Here is a 23,555-nt window from a genome sequence, read left to right on the forward strand (position 1 = left end):
GAACAGCTGCCTGCCAGTCAAGCTGAAGAGAGAACATTCATCTGTTCTGAACTGCTGAACCCAGTGGTACATAAATCATACCTCATTGTCTGAGTCATTCTCTCTCCTGTTTCACTGTGTGCATATTTTGCATATGAAAGACTAAATCACAGTCAATACAGTGCTACTTAGTTTATTGTTAAAGATTTAGGTAGAATATTATGTTGCAGTTAAACACAGTGGGAGGAGAGAGCTGTGTAAGTCAGAATCAATGAAATCTCACAACACCCCTATGAGGTCGGCAAATATTTTCACAGATGTGGACACAGACACCGAGGTTGTGACCTGTTCTAGATCAGGCATGGAGCTAATGGTGGAGTCAGGACCTGAACTCAGCTGTCCCAGCTCCTGCCCCTCTGCACTATTAGAGAACTCTGCCTCCTCTTAAACGGATGTTCACCTTTCAAGGGTCCATTCAACACTTAAATGTCAGTAGTGATGACTGGGGCCAATTTCCGTGTTTTGGGAGGAAAAAAGTTAAAGCTAAATTTATTGAGATTTTCATATTCTGTCCTAGGGTGGGATTGTCACAAGCACTCGGTGTTGACCTACCCCTGTTTCTATCAAAGCCAATGGGAGTTTCACCTGTGATTTAAATGGACAAAGAGTTAGGCAAATGCCATTCACTTCTGAAAATTGTATCTCCAGGTTTGATCAGATCTTAATGAAAACATCAGTAATAGTGTCCCAGTCCCTTTAAAGTATGTCAAACCAATTAAGTTAATATTGCAAACCATGCTGGTTAACTTGAGAAAGCAACTAAAATGCTATTCCACAAATATGACATGGTTAAAAGAATTAATGTGCATCTAATTCAGAAACTGCTGTGGAAAAGCATTTCTCTAAGTGAAGAGATTTCTCAATTTCAGACACTATTTCAGAAACAGACTTTTCTAGACTCACAGTGATAAAGTTTTCTGGTGCTGACGGAGGCTCCAGTGTATCAAACTGAGATTGTAGTAGTTCGAGTGCCATGAAGTGTCCTCTCCTCTTGTCCAAGCGGCTGGTGATGAGTTCCATAGATCCATCCAAATGGATAAAAAGGACCTTCCCTGTGGCAGAGTCTAGCTGTTCACTTTTAGAATACACAGCATCCCCTCCACTTACTAATATGCGTCTGTACATTTTCTTCAGAGCTGAACAGGCTAGAATCACACTTTGTCCAGCTGACTCTTCTCTATTAAGAGAAGAAAATGTCAGTAGCAATAACTTAATAATATCACGCCCATATTTGGTGTATTCAAACACTGACTGATTGTTCTCGATAGATGGTAAGGTGGGCAACCCAACATGGCCTCACAAAGAAGTGTAAGGATTCTTCCCTCATTTTAACGAGACTCTGATGTCAACTCTCTAACACAGGTAAGGACACTTGCTTTTTAAAGCTATGATTTCACCCAGTGTCCCTTTAACATCTCCATATACTGGAGCCTTCATAATGGCCACCACCATCCCAAATGTGGAAGCGTAATTAGATTCCAAAGAGAGAGCCATCAGCATTGCTCCTTAGTTGCTGAGAAGGATGGTTGTCGGACAGCATGAGGCACTCTCCTGCCCCACCTACATGCTGACTATAAGGGTCTGTCTAGAGTATAGTTCTATCCTGAACAATACACACACTTCTTAACCGGTTCCACTTTCAGATTTTGAACTAAATAGTTTGGATTAGCCATACTACTGTTAATATTAATGGGAACTCTGTATATATCCTAACTCTAGTTACTCTGGAGGGTTGGATTTAGTGAAATTAACATAAATACACTTGAGTAATTCTTTCATTTTACTCTGGCAAGAGTCCTTTAAAGCTTCAGGTAACCAGACAGCACTGGCGTTTGTTACACTGGAAATCCCATATCCTGCCTTCCAGTTAGTTTTGGCATTAGACACCGTAAATGAATATACAGGTTTGATGACTGAGATGTGCAAAATAAAAAAATAAACTCATATTCTGCAGTCAAATTGTGAACACAGTATATGTAGTAGTAAACTAATGTTACTGCCCTTTATTATACTTGAGCAATTCTGTTACTTACATTCAACAGGCAAATAGCCAGTTTGGACCCTGTTACTTGCAGGGTGCAGTAAGAGTCATTGACTCTTGGTTAAGGCGGGACTACCCCTTTCAAGGTTATTCCATTATTTCTGAGTTCCATGTCCTCCCTTACCCTTCTTAAAAGAAACTACATCCCCTGCTTAATCCAGGGAGCTCAGCAGCCTCCTGCCCCTCTGAGAAGCAGCACATATATGGAATGTGAAAGCTCCTTTTTCCTGTCTCTCTCACATTCAGATACTTAAATGAATCATCAGGATGGAGAATATATTGAGTATACATCTGACAAGCAGAGAAGGGTAAATGCTGCAAAACCCAAATCCAGATTTTGGTTCAGACCTATCTTTACTGATGGGGATCATCAACTTGTTACTGTAATGTATGTAATTGTCTGTGGGGGAAGAGGAGGGTGATAGCTATTGTGATAAACCCATGCAAATTTAAAATGTAGAAATTTAAAGTTCCAGGTTTGACTCTTCTCTCCCCCAAGCCTCATGAAATTACTTTTGCATTATTTTTCCCATTTTTTTTTAACAGGTCTAAATATTTGAGCAAGGAACACTATTTAGGAAGTGCACATCTTGCAAAGTTCAATGGCAAGTGAGTCAACCGGAGTAAGTGACTAAAGATAAAATTTTCTAAAACACGTAAGTGACTTTGGAGCCTAATCCTATGTTCAAAAGTGACTTAGGTACTTAAGAGCCTAAATCTCATTGAAAGTCAATGGAATTTATGCTTTGAAGTCACTTGGGCAAAATTTTCTAAAAATGCCCTAAGTTTGTACAGTGTGCCCTCTAGACCTAACTGGTGTCAAACTTATTACTGAACTGGATTCTTGTAATGTAAATATCTTCGTATTGACAACGGGTAAAGAACTCTCATCCCCAAACAATTCCATCAAGTAGTAGTAATTAGGTGTTTCCTTACTGTTGTTTAAATATTAAAGCATTTCACAGACTAATGACTACAGAATGGTTTTACTGACTCTACAATATTTTTACAATACTACATACTTATCCCCACTAATGCAACTGAAAAAAAACCTCTTTAGCCAGTAATCATTACAGCCCTCGTCCAGACTAACCCGCGGCATCGGCGGGTTAAAATCGATTGCTCGGGGATCGATATATCGCGTCTAGTCTGGACGCGGTGTATCGATCCCCGAGCGCGCTTACATCGATTCCGGAACTCCATCAATCCGAACGGAGTTCCGGAATCGACACGGAGAGCCGCGGACATCGATGCAGCGCCGTCCAGACTGGTGAGTACCTCGATTTTAGAAATTCGACTTCAGCTACGTTATTCACGTAGCTGAAGTTGCGTATCTAAAATCGATTTTAATTTCTAGTCTGGACGTGGCCACAGATGCAATCACTCTGCAAGTCAGAGGTTCTCTTACCTCATTAATATATCATGTAATTTGCAAAGCCATGGAATCCTGTCCTAGAAACAAAACAAATTAGCTGAAACTATGTATTATGAAGTTTCATTTTAAATTGTTTAACATCTATGTAGCACTTAACTTGAAATATCAAACTGGGTGAATCTCTTTCAATCCTTCTTTGGTGTGGGGAGGCAAATAGGCCAACTATTTTTCCCCTGCAGGCACATTAGCAAACTGATCCAGTATCTGTTTCTACTTTCAAAGCTAACCTATACAACTTTTCATTTAAATTTACAAAAACAAGAGCATATCTAAATTGTGTAAACCCATTACTTGAAAAAATAAACTACTGGAGCAGAACAGAATAAAACACCAAACGAATATGAATTCTTAACATTTGTTTCCATTAAGTGAAAACTGAATAAATTAAAAATTCAGTCTATACTATTCTGCAATAGATCCATGCCTTTATGCCTGTCAGTATGTATACATACTATATTTTACATATAAACAAAATACCTTATTTGTTTAGGTTGCAAAGTCAAGCAACTGAAAGTTAAGAAACACCAGTTAGGTTGCTTGTGCAACTTTAATTCTTACCCTTGTGCCTATACATTATGATCCCATCTCTAATGATATGATCACATAAGATTTCTTCTAGAAGACCCCTACTTCCTTCAGTATGTAGTTTATAAATAATGTAACGTTGCACCATGCAAACAGATTTTCACCTTCTCCCCTCTTCCTTTCTAATCCAGAACTGCTACCACTTCATGGAGGATGGAGAGGGGAGATTTTTTATCTACACTGAAAACTTTAAGTGCTTTGAATTTTATATACAGGATGGAAAAGGAGAATCAATGGAAGTTGCATGTAGTAGTAACGTATGTTTTAGGTTTAATATGACATATTGTGAACCTTTCAAAGAACCAAATTAGCTCTTGTTTTATTTGACAATTTAAACAGCAAATGTATTCTCACATAGCTGTTTTCACATCTAAAATAGCTGGAACTGTTATTCCCCCCCCCCCGCACACTTCTCCTAACAGCTTAGTATATGTGTGTAATGCTTTGGATCAGATACATGTAATCATAAGGCTCTCAGGAACTATCTCAAACAGTCAAAAACAGACCTAAATTCAGTTATCACAGATAAGTTAATTACATCATATTTACATCTATGGCAATCACAAACTCACTCATAACCACATTTATGCTCACTGAAGGAATGCCCTCTGACTACACTACCTCAAATGAGCTTGGCAAATACAATAAAAATGACTGATCAGCTTTCTTAATGTAATCCAATTCAAGCTTTAAGATTCCTGCTGCTTCTATCATAACTGCTCAGTATTATATGGATGCCCAGGTTTCACCTTTCCATCCAACTCATATTGGACAAGTAAGTTTAATAAATGAGAGCATGGAAACAACAAAGGAGCTAGTTCATCCATTGCAAAACACTTTCCTGCCTGGGTGCCTTCAAGTAGGCCTCTCCACAATTTCACGACTGGTATGGTGCAGGAAAGCTACACGCCACCTGCATGGCATTATATGTCAGTGCAGTATGTTGTAGTTTGATCTGTCTAGTGAATTTATAGGCCTCTGTATAAGCCTTTCAGCTGGAAAACACTAGATACAAACCTGTGTGAATTTCATAGCATTAACTCAAGTTTTATAAAAAGGGTCTAGAAACATTTTTCAGCACCCATGCTTCCTTTCAAGAATATCACAATTCTGCCTTGTACAAAAATAGTCATAACAATTTCTGGCTGTTCTATGAAAAACGCATCACAGACCGTGAAATCTGGTCTCCTCTGTGAAATCTGGTCTTTTGTGTACTCTTACCCTATACTATACAGATTTCACAGGGGAGTCCTGTGTTTCTCAAATTGAGGCCCTGGGGGTCCCAACCCACAAAAGGAGCTATAATGTGGAGGGGATGTCCATGGTTTTGGCACCCTTCCTTCTGCACTGCCTTCAGAGCTGGGTGGCCAAAGAGCAGGGGCTGCTGGCCAAAGGCCCAGCTCTGAAGACAGTACAGAAGTAAGGGTGGCAATACTGTGACCCCCCTATAATAATCTTGCAAACCCCACCACAAGCTCCTTTTGAGTCAGGACCCCCACAGTTACAACGTCATGAAATTTCAGGTTTAAATAGCTAAAATAATGAAATTTACAGTTTTTAAAATCCTATCACTATGAAATTGACCAAAATGGACTGTGAATTTGGTAGGGCCCTAATCATATCAAAGATCCTCTATTTCCGTTTGATTTTTCTGCTGCTGAAATGTTTTGTATCTTGACTTGTCTTTGTTCCACAGTGCAACAAGACGCACCAGAACACTGATTAAAACACCTCTGGTGTGGAGTGAGGTAAAGCCATTAAGATAAGAGTACTGTATGTGATGAACTGCTTTCTGGGTGTATGTTTATGTACACTTCACTTGTTCAGGCTGCTTCTCAAAAGGAGAGCATTTGCAGTGACAATAATGGACTTAAGAATTAGTTCAATTGTTCAAGTGTCAAAGTAGCTTATTTCCAAGATTCTATCATCACGAATAAGACTAATATTGTTATCTGCTTAACCCTACACCCTAAGTAATACAAAATAAATTGGAAAAGAAAAACATGCAGATATTGGTGCACTTCAAAAATATAAAGTGAATTCTTATGATGCAATACTTGTGATGACACAGTTAGCAACTTCATTATACGATCACAGTAATACACTAGGGATTCCTGTGTATTACTGTACTTAGCGGATTTGAGTTTTTAAATCCGGCGAAGGATTGGCGTGTTTAAAGTATTGGGTGTCAATAGTCTCATATGTTGAAACCTCAGTCGAATTAAGCTAGTTAAGTATTGTTTTCAAATTAGGCTTCTGATGATTCATTTGTGGTGTACAGACCAGTCAGAGCAAGAAACACAGTTTTAAAGAGGAATGTATGGAATAAGAGTTTACATAGCGATTGTTTCAGCAGGTGGTGGGTAATGCACTTCCAGCTCACAAGAGACCATTTTCAGAGTGATAGCTGCGTGAGTCTGTATCAGCAAAAACAACGAGGACAACGTGGGTGAAGTAATTATTTTCTATTGGACCAACGTCTGTTGGTGAGAGAGACAAGCCACACAGAGCTCTTTTTCCCACAGAAGCAGCAGCCTGAAAGCTTGTCTCTCTGTCACCAATGGAAGTTGGTCCAATAAAAGATACTACCCTACCAGCTGGTCTCTCTAATATCCTGGGACTGACATGGCCACAGCTACACTACTTCCAACCGAGAAGTCTGTTAGTATTAACAAAAACAACAAGGAGTCCTTGTGGCTCCTTAGGCCACGTCCAGACTAGGAATTAAAATCGATTTTAGATACGCAACTTCAGCTACGTGAATAACGTAGCTGAAGTCGAATTTCTAAAATCGAGGTACTCACCAGTCTGGACGGCGCGGCATCGATGTCCGCGGCTCTCCGTGTCGATTCCGGAACTCCGTTCGGATTGATGGAGTTCCGGAATCGATGTAAGCGCGCTCGGGGATCGATACACCGCGTCCAGACTAGACGCGATATATCGATCCCAGAGCAATCGATTTTGACCCGCCGATGCCGCGGGTTAGTCTGGACGAGGGCTTAGAGACTAACAAATTTATTTGGGCATAAGCTTTCATAGACTAAGGTATGTAACTAAGGAAAAACTGTTTGACTTCACAGAATACACACGATGGCCTGGATCCACAAAGGGACTTAAGCATTGCAATGCTGAGCATTATGGTGACTAGAAAACCACAGGAACAACACTGAATCCACAAAGCATTCATTAGGCACCTAGGCTCCCTATACAATGAAAGAGGAGAGATAAGTGCTTTACAATGTGATCCACAAAAGCCAGAAAACTAGGTAGGGAACTACCTAAGATAGCCAAGGGGAGATGTGGGTGTATGCTAAGCCCCACCCCTTCTCAGACACTCTGGTGCCTAAGACAAGGCTGCAGGGAGACACTTAGGGCTTGGCTACACTGGAGAGTTGCAGCACTGGTGGTGGCTTTACAGCGCTGCAGCTTACTCACCGTCCACACTTGCAAGGCACATACAGCGCTGCATCTCCCTGGCTGCAGCGCTGGCTGTGCTCCTACTCTGCCTCGGGTATAAGGATTGCAGTGCAGGTGATGCAGCGCTGCTCCACAAGTGTGGCCACCAAAAGAGCTGCAGTTGGCCTCCGAGGTATTCGGAGGTATCCCAGAATGCCTGTTCAGCCACTTTGCTCTTTTGTTGTGAACTCCGGGCTCCCAGAGCTGCTTATCTAAAAAACAAACACAGCTCGTTTGCTCAAGCAGAGGCAGGCAGCAGGATTCCTTTGCAATGTTCACAGTTTGTTTGAGGAGAGAAGCAACACGGCAGGGAGGAGGGGGGAGTCCGTTTTGAAGCAGCTGCTTATCTGGTCTGAAGGCTATTTAGGAGTGCATAATTTGCATTTAGTGAATAAGAGAGGGGTGAGGGAAGGGGTCGAACTTTTAAAATGATTGAAGGTAGGCACTGTGTATCTTCCACTCCTTAGAACTTGCAAGGCAGGGAGCTGACCCAGTGTCAGCTCCAAAAATCTACACTCTCTGTCTCCCCCACGCTCCTGTCACACTCCACCCCACCCCCCTCTTTTGAAAAGCACGTTGCAGCCACTTGAACGCTGGGATAGCTGCCCACAATGCACCACTCCCAACAGCGCTGCAAATGCTGCAAATGTGGCCACACTGCAGCGCTGGTAGCTGTCAGTGTGGCCACACTGCAGCGCTTTCCCTGCACAGCTGTACGAAGACAGCTGTAACTCCCAGCGCTGTACAGCTGTAAGTGTAGCCATACCTTTAGCTCTGCTAAATAATCTGTGAATGGGAACCTGCTACCTGAAGTCATGTGGCTTAGGTAGGCACCTAAGGCATTTTTTTGAGGGAATACCTTTGGTGCCTGCCTCACTCCACACAAAAAAGGAAGCCCCACACAGGGCCGGTGCAAGGATATTTTGCGCCCTAGGCGAAACTTCCACCTTGCGCCCTCTGCCCCCACCCCTCCTCCCAGAGCATTGCTTATTATAAACTTTCAAAAATGAATACTGCATAATGTGGCATTGTTCATTAGAATTAATACATATTCGGCTTGAAAATTTATTAATTTCATTATTTAGCCTACATATTTAATGAAAATAATTGAATAACCTGACAGGGTATGGGGCTGGCTGGCTCTGGGCAGGGCAGGGGATGCGAAGCTGGTTGGAGACGGGGTGTGGGGTTGGCTGGAGACAGGGGGTGCAGGACTGGCTGCGTGCAGGGCAAGGGGTGTGGGGCTGGCTGCATGCAGGGCAGGGAGTGAGGGGCTGGCTGTGGGCAGGGCAGGGGGTGTGGGGTGGCTGGAGACAGGAGGTGTGGGGCTGGCTGCGGGCAGGGCAGGAGGTGTGGGGCTGGCTGCAGGCAGGGCAGGGGGTGCAGCAGGAGCTGGCTGCGGGCAGGGCAGGGGGTGCAGCAGGGGTGGCTGCGGGCAGGGCAGGGGGTGCAGCAGGGGTGGCTGCGGGCAGGGCAGGGGGTGAGGGGCTGGCTGGAGGCAGGGGAAGGGGTGTGGGGCTGACTGGAGGCAGGGCAGGGGATGAGGGGTTGGCTGCAGTCAGGACAGGGGGTTCAGCTGCCATGGATGGAGCTGGAGCACAAAGAGCAGCTGTAGAAGGAAGAGCTGTTGGACAGAAGCTTCTGTGAGGAACCGGCTCTGTCACATGGAGAGGTACCACTGTGGGATCTGCATTTTAAATACTAGCGGGGACGCCCCTGCAGCCCCTTGCCCTCTCAGCCTCCTGGGCACTGGCTCTCTGCGGCTCACTCCCTAGGGGCTCAGCTCTGCTCCTCTTGCCCCCAGTCCCTCATTAGGCCTGGGTGCCTGTAAAGCATGCAGCATATCTTTGTACTGTGTTAATGACTCCTGAACTGGTGGGGGCTATGCCTAATTGCTGCCACTATCTCTTTCTTTGCTGGGCAATTAGATGACAATTAACTTGGAATAGCCCAGAGGGGTCAGAGTAGAGAAGGAGGGAAGAGAGACCTTTAGGTTTCAGTTCTGTGCAAAGCCGGTTAAATTTTCTTTTCAGCTGCCTATAAACAAACCTAGTAGAGAAAAGAGTTTCTTCCCCACATCCCCTCCCCCAAAAAATCGGTTATGATTTTAATGGATCCAGAAGCAAAATAATTCTGTAATCAAAAAGACAAGTTTCCTGCTTTCCCTTCCATAAAGATCTATTTCCAACCCAGGTAACTTATTATTTATTATCTGTAGTAACTATGTTCTCATGTTTGAATGATACACTGTAGTGGAGTTCTTTGGAAATACCTCAGCTCTTTTGCGGTGTTGGGAGTGAATGCTAGACCCTCGGTTAATTACTTTTACCTTACTTCACGTGCCCATCTTTTGGTCATTAATTTTTGAAGTTAAATTAGATTTTCAAAACCCAGCTTTAAAATGATGTTCATGCCAACAATTGCAATTTAATTGTCCAAACAGGGAAATCGATGCTTTGAAATTATGGGATCTAATTTTAAAATTGTATTAAAAATGTGGCATTATAAAGGGGAAATATTTTAAAAGGTTTTACCAGCATCCCCATTACTGTTACCCAGGATTCTGCTTCAAGCAGTAACACAGGAGGGAGGGGGCAACGGACAGATTAGTGTTCAGTGGTACTTCAAACAAAAAGACATTTACTCTTAAATTATCTCGTTGATGCCTAATTGACGATCTAATAGCATGCATCAAGTACATCAAAACTTCGCTGAATAAGCTTGTTAGCATTTCTAAGGGGGACACTGAACATTCCAAACAGTGATAAGTGGTGAATGCGGGCAGTCCACCGGAGCCACGCGAGCAGCCGACCATCCGCAGGCACGACTGCAGCACCTCAGGCCATGTCTACATCTAAAATTTTGCAGCGCTGGTTGTTACAGCTGTATTAGTACAGCTGTATAGGGCCAGCGCTGCAGAGTGGCCACACTTACAGCAACCAGCGCTGCAAGTGGTGTTAGATGTGGCCACACTGCAGCGCTGTTGGGCGGCTTCAAGGGGGGTTCGGGGAACGCGAGAGCAAACCGGGAAAGGAGACCAGCTTCGCCGCGGTTTGCTCTCGCGTTCCCCGAACCACCCTGCAAACCTCAGGGAAGGAGACCTGCTTGCTCGGGGTTCGGGGAACGCGAGAGCAAGCCGGGGAAGGAGACCAGCTTGATTACCAGAGGCTTCCTCAGGTATGCTGGGATACCTGCTTATTCCACGGAGGTCAAGAAAAGCACTGGTAAGTGTCTATACTTGATTACCAGCGCTGGATCACCAGCGCTGGATCCTCTACACCAGAGACAAAACGGGAGTACGGCCAGCGCTGCAAACAGGGAGTTGCAGCGCTGGTGGTGCCCTGCAGATGTGTACACCTCCTAAGTTGCAGCGCTGTAACTCCCTCACCAGCGCTGCAACTTTCTGATGTAGACAAGCCCTTAGACTCCCTCTCTGTCCCAGCAGCGGCAGCTGCTCAACCATTTAAAAAAAAATTTGAGGGCGCTTTTTGGCGCCCTCAAATCTCGGCGCCCTAGGCAACTGCCTAGTCTGCCTAAATGGTTGCACGGGCCCTGACCCCACAAGCAACTTAGGAGGACGAACAGCTATCTCCCTCCGATTTGTGAATCACTTTGGGACTTAAGCAGGAGATAGGTGTCTGGATGCCTAGAGTGCACATGCTCAGAGGCAGAAACTTGGCATTTTTTACCTTAAAAATGTAGGCGCTGAGTGAGCTTAAGTACCTGCAAGGTTTGGCAGGAGTTTTGTAGATTGCAGTCAGGACCAGCTCCAGGCACCAGCTGATCAAGCACATGCTTGGGGCGGCACCTTGGGGCGGGGCGGGGCGGTGCGTGGGGTTTTTTTTTTGTTTCGACAGTGTGGCGCTCAGGGGGGCGGAGGTTCGGGCGGTGCAGCGCTTGGGGGGAGTGAGGGCTTCAGGCAGCGCGGCGCTTGGGCAGCGCGGCACTCGGAGAGGGGGTGGGGGCTTGTGCAGCGCTCAGGGGGGCGGGACTTCGGGCGGTGCGGCACTCGGGGGAGGTGGAAGCTTTGGGCGGCGTGGTGCTCAGGGAGACAGGGCTTTCATAGGTGCTGGGGGGGTTCGGCGGCGCGGAGCTCGCAGGGGGAGTACGGCGGGGCGGTGCTCTTCTTTTTGTTTGGGGCAGCAAAAAAGTTAGAGCCAGCCCTGATTGCAGTGGAAGCAAAACTGGGACCTAGTCACCTAAATCTGGGGTTTAGGCACCTAACTACTTTTGTAGATCAGTCCTAAGGCCCTAACCCTACAAGCTGATCCATATGAGCAGACTTCCAATGAACTCTGTAAAGCCCTTCACAGGTGCTAGGGTCCATCCAAGTGGCTCAGCTTGCAGAATGGGGCTTAATAGTCTGTATATGCTTCATTTATGCTTGTGAGTAGGTAACTAATTGTTTGAATGCGTGTATAGGCAGGTAGAGTGAATTTCTGCTGATCCCATTTTTCCCTCACATGCCTCCCATTTGGGTGTGTGTCTTGTTTGCATAGATGAGTGTTTATCTTTCTCTGGGACAAATGTTATAAAATTCCAAAGGGCAAAAAAGAGGGAAAAACAAACAAACTACCACCACCAAGCTTTTTAAACTGGGGATAAGGTTGTAAATGTTTATCACGTAGGGCAGGGATTGGGGGTGGGGGGGGGGGACATTTAGGAACACTAACTTTCCCAGAAAATACAAATGTAATTACACAGCAAAATCAGCCAGGTAATCTTAATTCTGCAGTAATCATTGCCAACCTTCCACCTGGTACACCTTACACACTGGGTGTGAAAGACGTGGCTGTGTTGATGTAGGCAGCTTTGATATGGAATCTAAGGTGTTCAACAAACTGGTGCTATATCCATCTTAAATCCTCTCTGAGTAGTTGCCCCTGCGGAGCAACCGTCAACCCTCTGCTTTGCTAATAATGAATGATGCCAGTCTTAATAACCTTCTTGTCTCCTCTCACATGTTTCCAGGTGTCCTTTCATGTTGACTTTTATGCCTGGAGTGCTTTCCCCCAAATTATTATCCAAGCCATGTCTTCTGCCCCCTTCAAATCCCTCCTACAAGCTGCTCTTGCCATCTCATCTGAGAGGGCAAGGATAATGTAAGGGTGGAACTGAACTAAATACCTTGATGGGAGAAAAATTTGGCCAATGCTGAGCGCATTTCATAATCCCATCCCGAGCCAATAACAGCCATCAAGGCATGTGCCTCCCTTACTAAGCAATTGATCCTACTGTCACCCTTGTTCTTCCTCTTCCCTTACTCCTTTTTTTTTCCTGTTTATTACCCTCATTTATCATGTCACATACCAGTTATGTAAACTCTAATGATCAAAGAGTGTCTTTGCCAGGGGTCTGGCCCCTTTAAATGAAGCAGGTCCCAGGCCACAGTGCCAGAACAAGTGCTCCCAGTTTGGCCAGTTAGGAAGGTGGGACAGCACCTGGGGCTATAAAGAGTCAGACTTTCAGTAAGGAAAGGGATCAGCAGCTGGAGGAGGGAGGAATTTATTACCCCACCCCACATTCAGGATGAGGCAGTGAAAACCTGTGGGCCTCCAGGGAGAAAGCTGTGGGTGGTGGTGCCCTGCATAAACGGCAAGGAAGAATTCTGCAGCACTCCCTGAAGCAGCAGGGAGTGACAGAGGCAAAGGGGGGGAAATCTCCTGGGAGGCTATAACTCCCACTCTAGGAAGGGCCAAAGAACTGTTTTTTGTTGTGGGTTTTTTTAACCTATGTTTGGGAAATAAAACTGTGCTTAGAAGGAGATTCTGGCTGTGACAGAGCTCCTTTGGGGCCTGGAGACAGACCAGCACCTTATAGTGTATCTTCTGGTTTTGTGAGGCACCAAGAATATTTTGGGGGACACTCAAATAATTTGACATAACTAATAGTTTACAAGTAAAAAATAATTCCCCTAACTTAACACCAGCCCTGCAAACTCAGCCTGGGTTCAGAATCAATGGGCCAGGAAGCAGTAAAGCTAATCATAACTCACTGTAAGAAGATATGTCAATGCTTAGAAAGGTAAACATATGTTGACTTCTCTGCTTTTGGGATTATATACAGCATAACTACCTGGTCATTTAGTGGTATTCCTTGTGCCATTTTCTTTATGTTCTCTGTAGGATGATACTCATCAGCGTCATAGAATTTCCATCCCAGCTAAGAAAAAGTTATACATAATTTAGCATAAACAAACTGGCTCACGGTAACTCACTAGTTTATTAAGAACACTTTGGCAAGTACAGTTGTGGAATACATGTAGGACTTCTGCACCCCACTATGAATCTCACCATCTACATAATGACACTTCCCAGAAATATAAGGTATAATCAAGAGGAAGAAAATATCAAGTCAATATACCATGTTTGTTGATAAGTCAAATTCACACTGCACTATATAATTATATTCATCCATGCCTGACTCAGTCAGAACAGATTCAACTATTCACAAATTGGTAATATTTACATATGACATAAGATTTATAATTTAGCTAACAATGACTTGCTAGAAGTGAAGAAAATCCTATGTAAAATTACAATGAAACCAGCATAGTTAGAAAATACCATACCTTAGTTGCCAGATGCGACCCAACAGTTGATCTGTAAGAGAACACAGGGAGAGCACTATATAAACATTACTTGATAATTTTAACTTCCCCTTAAAATGATGTGAGGTGTTCTCTCTCCTTCTTGGGATGGAACAGGTCATAGGAATGTAGTAATTGCCACAGTACCTCAAACAAATGGGCCATCTAATTCTTCATCTGGTCTCTAGCTTTAGCCAGAATCATATGCTTCAGAGTAAAGTATAAGTCCCTTTCTGTCCCCAAAATCCTGACGTTTCCAAATCATAAGTGGTCAGAAATAATAACAACATCAGCACAAAGTGGATGTTCATATACACTCAATTACCACATCAACATATAAAAAGAATAAGTATAATCTGCTGTGAGGATAAATCCTTACACATATAAAATCAAGCCAGAGATTCTATCAGGGCTGTAAATTGTAGGCAGCTTTTGCCTCTTCATACTTTTTTCCTCCTCTTCCCCAATATGTATGGTTAGCTGTACCCGTAAAAAAAAAAAAAGAAAAACACACTTTGAACTAAAAAAACCCCAATAAAACTTTGGTCATTGTGTCAGGCAGAGAAAGGAAAAGGGAGGAGAGTGGGAATTATTCAACTGTAAGTGGGAAAACCAGAAATTCAATTAAGATTACTTGATAATATTCTGGTCTGGTAATATTTAAAAGGCTGAGGATATGCAAACATGGCATCTACCAGCAATATTGTCTGTAGTAGTCTGTAGTGAATAAATTAGACTGGCCTTAGTTATACCTGAATTTTAGCAAAGATACAGCACATCAGCAAGCAACAATATGCAGTTAAGCATTCTGTGGCATGAGACCAAACTGATGAGCGCTTCACTTTAACACACAAGTACAACTACCACCTCTTAACTCACCCCACACCCAATATTATTAAATTATATTTTTTAAAGAATGGTAGGTGCTGGTGAATATATAGCTGTAACTGGGAAAGTCTATTATTAAAACAACAGGAATGAAATTAGGTTGGTGGAGGGGAGTAAACTTGAAGGGATCAACAAAGTTCCCTGAACCATTCTGCCTTTGTAAGCTTAATGGGCAGGATGCACAGCGGCAACATATTCAGCCGCATTCCTATTATTATGATTAGTTTATTTATTACCTTTATTACACAGCATGTAGGAGCCCCAGTCATGGACCAGACCCTGTTGTGCTAGGTGCTGAACAAACAGAACATATGACAGATTACATACATTGTATTCATTGCTTGATTTCAGTTATCTGCAGTGGGTGCACAGTCCTGCCAGTGTCCCATGGGGGCTGAAAAGTGCTATTGAAAGCATCAGTCATGCCCCCTGCCTAGCACAAAATAGAACACTTATGTATGTTGTCTGGCACCTAAGTCTTTGTCTTGACTAGGAAAAATAGTCAAGTTTAGGTAGGGCTTAGCTAACACATGCTAGCTAGTCCCTGATCTAAACTTGACCCTTCTCCTAGTGTAGATCCAGGCTAACATCTTTTAGCTTCATTTTAGCTGGTCATGTAGTAGCCTAGGCTAATAATGAATTTTCTTTATATTTAGAATATAATAATGTGACATACTCTAGCCCTTTAGGGCATGGGGTTTAGCCTTTGTGTTTGTACAGCAGCTAGCACATTGTGGGTACTATTGGAAACAATAATAATATCTGACACATTAAGTTTAAACACAACACAGCTATTATCATTCAAGTTATTAAAAAGAATTTGACTCACTATTGCAAGTTCTTAAAAGTTATCCTAAATTAAGATTTTAGAAACAGCAGGGCTCCTGGTAAAACTTTGAAAGTTGCAGCCACACTTGTTTTATTTGAAAAGCAGTCAGCTGTCGTCTTTGGTTACATCAGTTTGGCAATGATTTCCACCAGTGTTTCACCCATCACAAGATGCTTTTAACTTTTAGATCAACAGAAGCTGCAGCATGTAAAGACATGATTATTTTTTGACTGAGGTCATGTGCTGAGGGCCTCATTCTAAATGACTGGGTGATTGTATCTATGCGGAGTTGGATTATTGAGGAGTTAAATGCCAACCATATTGTGAAACCTATGCATCCACATTAAATATAAGGGAAATAATTCAAGAGTATATAATTAGGAATACTAAGATGAAACTGAGCATGAAGAAGTTTATCCTGGGAATCAGAAAACAGTTTCATCCTGGAGGAAGAAATCAGACGATGGAATAACCTGCTAAAGGATGTGGTGGAAACCTCATTGATAACTTTATTTGTGTGGCACTAACTAAACTGGATAAACCACTATAGGGAATAATTGTGCACTTCCCAGGAGGGTGGACCAGATAAACTCATTACATGACCTTGGCCTGGAAAAGTAATTTTGATCTGTGGATGAAATATTAGTCATTTCCTTACTTCATGGTAAAAGATGGAAGGGTCTCTGGGCTGATACATTTTCATGATAACTTCCAGAGTGAGATAACCCAATCTCTTTAATATCTAACTTTTTATGATTCTAAGAGATGTTGGATAGAGGCCTGGGAATACCAGATGGTCTAATCTAGTGATGGGCAACCCGCGAAACATCAGGGAAATCCACTGGCATGCGGCAAAAGTTTGTTTACATTGACCGTCTGCAGGCACGGCCATCTGCAGCTCCCAGTGGCAGCGGTTTGCCATTCCCAGCAAATGGGAGCTGTGGGAAGTGGTGGCAGGAAGCAGCGGCCAGCATGTCCCTGGCCCTGCACTCCAGCTGCCAGGCCCAGAACTCTGCTCTGAGGCTCCACTCCCAATGTGCTGGCAGCCACGCCAACCCCCAGCCTCGGCCTCCTTATCCCTGTCTGTGTCCCTGCCTCCTGGAGCCACAGCCCTGCTTCCAGACCCAGCTTGGGCGGGGATGCAGACAGAGCTGGGGGCAGGGAGTGTTGAGGTAAAAAGTTTGGGGATCACTGATACAGCACATGATTTTTTTTTTTAAGTAACTAATGCTTTTTTGGGGTGTGTTAATGATACCTGTTTGTGTTGCTGCCTTTACTAGTACATTCTAAGCATTAATTATTCTCAGCGAAAAAAAGTTTTTCCTCCTGTTTCTTCCTCACCCTTTCTCTGCTTTGTTTGATGTTCTTAAATCTGTCATATACTGGTTTGTGATATTCACCTTTGTACCACTTTTAATCACATACCTTAGTTTTCCTCTTTTGATTCCTTTCTGCTCTTTTTAACCTCTCCATAGAAGAATGAGAATTTATTATTCTACAAGTTACACTCTTGTCTCTTTTCTAGTTCTTCAGAAGTTCCTAAGATTCTAACTAAAACAGTGGTTCTCAAACTTTTGTACTGGTGACCCCTTTCATATAGAAAACCTCTGAGTGTGACCCCCCTCCCTTATAAATTAAAAACACTTTAAAAAAAATAGATTTAACACCATTATAAATGCTGGAGGCAAAGCGGGGTTTGGGGTGGAGGCTGACAGCTCATGACCCCTCATGTAATAATCTCATGACCCCCTGAGGGGTCCCGACCCCTAGTTTGAGAACTCTTGAGCTAACATGTTCTAACAACACACATTTTATCCCAGTCAAGATAAATCCTGGTGCATTCTGAAAAGAGTCTTCCCCAAGTTCTTTTCAAGCTAACAAGTATCAGAAGGGTAGCCGTGTTAGTCTGGATCTGTAAAAGCAGCAAAGAATCCTGTGGCACCGTATAGACTAACAGACGTTTTGGAGCATGAGCTTACGTGAGTGAATACCCACTTCGTCAGATGCATGTAGTGGAAGTTTCCAGGGGCAGGTATATATATGTAAGCAAGCTAGAGATAATGAGGTTAGTTCAATCAGGGAGGATGAGGCCCTCCCTGTTCTAGCAACTGAGGTGTGAAAACCAAGGGAGGAGAAACTGGTTTTGTAGTTGGCAAGCCATTCACAGTCTTTGTTTAATCCTGAGCTGATGGTGTCAAATTTGCAGATGAACTGAAGCTCAGCAGTTTCTCTTTGAAGTCTGGTCCTGAAGTTTTTTTACTGCAGAATGGCCACCTTAAGGTCTGCTATAGTGTGGCCAGGGAGGTTGAAGTGTTCTCCTACAGGTTTTTGTATATTGCCATTCCTAATATCTGATTTGTGTCCATTTATCCTTTTCCGTAGAGACTGTCGAGTTTGTCCGATGTACATAGCAGAGGGGCATTGCTGGCATATGATGGCTTATATTACATTGGTGGACATGCAGGTGAATGAACTGGTGATGGTGTGGCTGATCTGGTTAGGTCCTGTGATGGTGTCGCTGGTGTAGACAAGTGGGCAGAGTTGGCATCGAGGTTTGTTGCATGGATTGGTTCCTGAGCTAGAGTTACTATGGTGCGGTGTGCAGTTATGAGAATATGTTTCAGGTTGGCAGGTTGTCTGTGGGCGAGGACTGGTCTGCCACCCAAGGCCTGTGGGATCATTGTCCGGGATGGGTTGTAGATCCCTGATGATGCGTTGGAGGAGTTTTAGCTGCCATCCACAGCCTCAGAAACCACCCTGACATTATCATCAAAGAGGCTGATAAAGGAGGTGCTGTTGTCATCATGAACAGGTCTGACTACCAAAAGGAGACTGCCAGACAACTCTCCAATACCAAATTCTACAGGCCACTTCCCTCAGATCCCACTGAGGAATACACTAAGAAACTGCATCATCTACTCAGGACACTCCCTACACTAAACACCAGAACAAATCAACATACCCTTAGAGCTCCGACCAGGGTTATTCTATCTACTACCCAAGATCCACAAACCTGGAAATCCTGGACGCCACACCATCTCGGGCATTGGCACTCTCACTGAAGGACTGTCTGGATATGTGGACTCTCTACTCAGACCCTATGCCACCAGCACTCCCAGCTATCTCCGTGAGACTACTGATTTCCTGAGGAAACTACAATGCATTGGTGACCTTCCAGAAAACATCAGCCTAGCCACCATGGATGTAGAGGCTCTCTACACAAACATCCCACACACAGATGGAATACAAGCTGTCAGGAACAGTATCCCTGACGATGCCACAACACAACTGGCTGCTGAGCTCTGTGCCTTTATCCTCACACACAACTATTTCAAATTCGATGACAACATATATCTCCAGATCAGTGGCACTGCTATGGGCACCAGCATGGCCCCACAATATGCCAATATTTTTATGGCTGACTTGGAACAACGCTTCCTCAGCTCTCGTCCACTCACGCCCCTTCTCTACCTACGCTACATTGATGACATCTTCATCATCTGGACCCATGGGAAGGAGACTCTGGAAAAATTCCACCACGATTTCAACAGCTTCCACCCCACCATCAACCTCAGCCTGGACCAATCTACACGGGAGGTCTACTTCCTAGACACCACGGTGCAAATAAGTGATGGTCACATTAACACCCCCCTATACTGAAAACCTACTGACCGCTATGCCTACCTTCATGCCTCCAGCTTCCATCCTGGGCACATCACACGATCCATTGTCTACAGCCAAGCACTGAGGTACAACTGCATCTGCTCTAACCCTTCAGACAGAGACCAACACCTACAAAATCTCCACCAAGCATTCTCAAAACTACAATACCCGCACTAGGAAATAAGGAAACAGATCAACAGAGCCAGATGTGTACCCAGAAGCCTCCTACTGCAAGACAAACCCAAGAAAGAAACCAACTAACAGGACTCCACTGACCATCACATACAGTCCCCAGCTAAAACCCCTCCAACGCATCATCAGGGATCTACAACCCATCCTGGACAATGATCCCACACTTTCACAGGCCTTGGGTGGCAGGCCAATCCTTGCCCACAGACAACTTGCCAACCTGAAACATATTCTCACCAGTAACTGCACATCGCATCATAGTAACTCTAGCTCAGGAACCAATCCATGCAACAAACCTCGATGCCAACTCTGCCCACATATCTACACCAGCGACACCATCACAGGACCTAACCAGATCAGCCACACCATCACCTGTTCATTCACCTGCATGTCCGCCAATGTAATATACGCCATCATATGCCAGCAATGCCCCTCTGCTATGTACATCGGACAAACTCGACAGTCTCTACGGAAAAGGATAAATGGACACAAATCAGATATTAGGAATGGCAATATACAAAAACCTGTAGGAGAACACTTCAGCCTCCCTGGCCACACTATAGCAGACCTTAAGGTGGCCATTCTGCAATAAAAAAACTTCAGGACCAGACTTCAAAGAGAAACTGCTGAGCTTCAGTTCATCTGCAAATTTGACACCATCAGCTCAGGATTAAACAAAGACTGTGAATGGCTTGCCAACTACAAAACCAGTTTCTCCTCCCTTGGTTTTCACACCTCAGTTGCTAGAACAGGGAGGGCCTCATCCTCCCTGATTGAACTAACCTCATTATCTCTAGCTTGCTTACATATATATACCTGCCCCTGGAAATTTCCACTACATGCATCTGACGAAGTGGGTATTCACCCACAAAAGCTCATGTTCCAAAATGTCTGTTAGTCAATAGGGTACCACAGGATTCTTTGCTGCTCAAGCTAACAAGAGTCACAGTAGTGTGGAATCTTGTGTGAGGAAGTCCACCCTTGAAAGTTCTTGTTAAGGCCATTTGAAAAAATAAAAAAAAAGGTGGACAAGAGCAAGCACAGCTGTGAGTCCCAAGTTATTTGGTCCTTTTTACTTAGTTACAAGTCCAGGGAAAAGCTTCCCAGTCACTAAATCAGAAGCTTTGCTGCCAATGCTTCATACCTGTTGTCACCCTCCAAACCCTTTAGTGGGGGAAACCACAGCTGCACATGGTAAACTGTGAGGTAAACTGCATAGGATAAAACTAATTCAGCATTCCAACTCCTGCAATGAGGACACCGGTCAGTTAGGCCCTGCTCAACCCTCTAAACCTGATTTCTCCCATTGTCCCGCAATCTGAGATCCCCTCTCTACCACAGTGTCACTGCTGTCATCGACAAAGCAAAGTAGATACAAGTCGAGTTAAACAGTCAAAGGTCTATTCTAACCCAACAAGAGCAATTAAATGAGAGTGTTATCTCTACTAAGCCCCACAGTGCATAATGGGTAGCTAGCTACCTGAACAGTTTCTGATGTGTGCTGAAATATCAGGAAACAAAAGGGAAACTTTAGCCTAACTCCTCACTTGTGTGTATTTGTTATTCATGAGCTAGTTTTTTAAATTGTTTACATAGCTATAAAACAGAAGAAACTGAATATAAAGCCACCCTTCCCTCAGTAACAACTCTTCACTCAATTAAACAAAATCCACTAATAGTGCATGCAAGGTGTACCATAACCTAGCATGTAAAAATTACACAAAGCTAGTCTGGTTTGTAGGCAACTTGGGCTCATAGAAACTAGTATCTTCTGACTGTAATGAGGTGCCTGAGTCGCCTCCATACTTGTGTGGGTGTAAAACACCAAAGGCTCCTTAGAGCACCTGTGGTTTCGTTTTGCCCTTCTGAAGAACGAAAAAGCACGAACTACTGAAAAGTGCCCTCGCAAGAGAGGCACCACAGCACAGGCCGCCTTTGGGTTAAGTCTTCAGTTGTTGTCCCAGAGCCCCTGCAACAGCGCAGGTTTCAGAAGACTTTTGCCCTTTGCAGACAGGAGGAAATGCCCCTTTAAAAGACGCGTGGTGCTGAGGGCAACGCAACCAGTCTCCTGGTTACTGCACAGCTAATTCCCTGTCGGCCAGGGCAATGCTGGGAGCCCTGGAGCTGCAGCCCGAAGGGGCCCCGGCTTGTCCGGCAGCCGCAGCCCTGGCCCAGAAGCGGGCAGGCTGAGACCCTGCAGCGGGGGCCACCCGCTTTCCTCAGGCCAAGCCCGGGACAAGACACGCGGGGACCCGAGCCCGCCCCCCGCCCGCAGGGAGGGACCCGGAAGGAGCCGTCCAGGCGAGGAGCTTCCCCCGCAGGGGCTCCGGGGAGGGGAAAGCACCTACTTCCCCGAGCCGCTCACTCCCATCACCACCAGCAGCACCATGCCAAGCCCAGCAGCAGCCTCTCCCGCCGCGCACCTGCTCCTCCTCTGTGCCCAGCCCCTGCCGCCTTCACGTTCTCTCCGCTCTGCCCCGCCCCTCCTCCGGCTCTGTCCCTGAAGAGGCACCGCGGCCTTTCGCTGCCTAGGTTTGTGCTGTGCTGCTCCCTGCGAGCGTGAGGCCAAGCTAGAGTTCAGGCTGCAGCCCTGACCTTGCACTGGGCTGACTGTTAGCTGCTTCCCTCCCGTTCTTCTGCCCGAAGAACAGAAGAATGGCCCTGCTGGGTCAGACCAAGGTCCATGTAGCCCAATATCCTAAGTGTCTTCCAACAGTGCCAGGTGTCCCAGAGGGAATGAACAGAACAGGTAATCATCAAGTGATCCAGCCCCTGACACCCTTTCCTAGCGTCTGGCAACCTGCCCATCCTGGCTAATAGCCATTGATGGACCTATCCTCCTTGAACTTTAGTTCTTTTTTGAACCCTGTTAAGGTTTTGGCCTTTACAACATTCCCTGGCAAGGAGTTCCATAGATTATGTGAAGAAACATTCCTCTTGTTTGTTTTAAACCTGCTGCCTATTAATTTCATTTGGTGATGCCTAGTTCTTGTGTTATGAGAAGTAATAAACAACACTTCCGTATCTACTTTATCTACACCAGTCATGATTTTATAGACCTCAATCATATCTCCCCTTAGCCATCTCTTTTCCAAGTTGAAAAGGCCCAGTCTTATTAGTCTCTCCTCATACAGAAGCTGTTCTATACTCCTAATAATTTTTGTTTCCCTTTTCTGAACCTTTTCCAGTTCCAATATATCTTATTTGAGATGGGGCGACCATTTATATAGAGGCAACATGATATTTTCTTTCCTGTTATCTATCCCTTTCTTAATTATTCCCAGCATTCTGTTTGCTTTTAAGACTGCCACTGTACATTGAGTGGATGTTTTCAGAGAACTGTCTACAATTACTCCAAGATCTCTTTCAGCTAACAGCTAATTTAGATCCCCATCATTTTATATGTATAGTTGGGAATATGCTTTCCAATGTGCATTACTTTGCACTGATCAACATTAAATTTCATCTGCCATTTTGTTGCCCAGTCACGAGAGATCCTTTTGAGGCTCTTTGCAGTCTGCCTGGGCCTTAACTATCTTTAATAATTTTGTATCATCTGCACATTTTTCCACCTCACTGTCTACCCTTTTCCCAGATCATTTATGAGTATGTTGAATAGGACTGGTCCCAGAACAGACCTCCTGGGGAACACCACTATTTACCTCTTTCCATTCTGAAAACTGACCATTTATACCTACCCTTTGTTACCTATCTTTTAAGCAGTTACCGATCCATGAGACCATCTTCCCTCTTATCCCATGGCAGCTTACTTTGTGTAAGAGCCTTTGGTGAGGGCCTTTGTCAAAGGCTTTCTGAAAATCTAAGTACACTATGTCCATTG

The 23,555-nt window shown here is 44.4% G+C and overlaps 1 protein-coding gene across 3 annotated transcripts; it reads right to left on the minus strand.

The window, feature by feature from the left end:
• Nucleotides 1-239: 239 nt before the first annotated feature.
• On the minus strand, nt 240-22,228 carry IDNK (IDNK gluconokinase). 3 transcript variants are annotated; one of them, XM_050946031.1, is made up of 5 exons: nt 22,063-22,228; nt 14,128-14,158; nt 13,632-13,718; nt 3,489-3,532; nt 240-1,216 (listed from the first exon to the last, which is right to left on the minus strand). In XM_050946031.1, the coding sequence occupies exons 1-5, from the start codon at nt 22,101-22,103 to the stop codon at nt 838-840; spliced, it is 582 nt and encodes a 193-aa protein (XP_050801988.1). In that variant the 5' UTR covers nt 22,104-22,228; the 3' UTR covers nt 240-837. The 3 variants fall into 3 exon arrangements, with proteins under 3 accessions (XP_050801988.1, XP_050801986.1, XP_050801987.1); XM_050946029.1 differs by having other exon boundaries at nt 22,059-22,091; XM_050946030.1 differs by lacking the exon at nt 22,063-22,228 and adding an exon at nt 14,293-14,368.
• Nucleotides 22,229-23,555: the final 1,327 nt, after the last annotated feature.

The sequence above is a fragment of the Gopherus flavomarginatus genome, chromosome 3 (assembly GCF_025201925.1).
Source record: "Gopherus flavomarginatus isolate rGopFla2 chromosome 3, rGopFla2.mat.asm, whole genome shotgun sequence".
NCBI classification, from domain to species: Eukaryota; Metazoa; Chordata; order Testudines; family Testudinidae; genus Gopherus; species Gopherus flavomarginatus.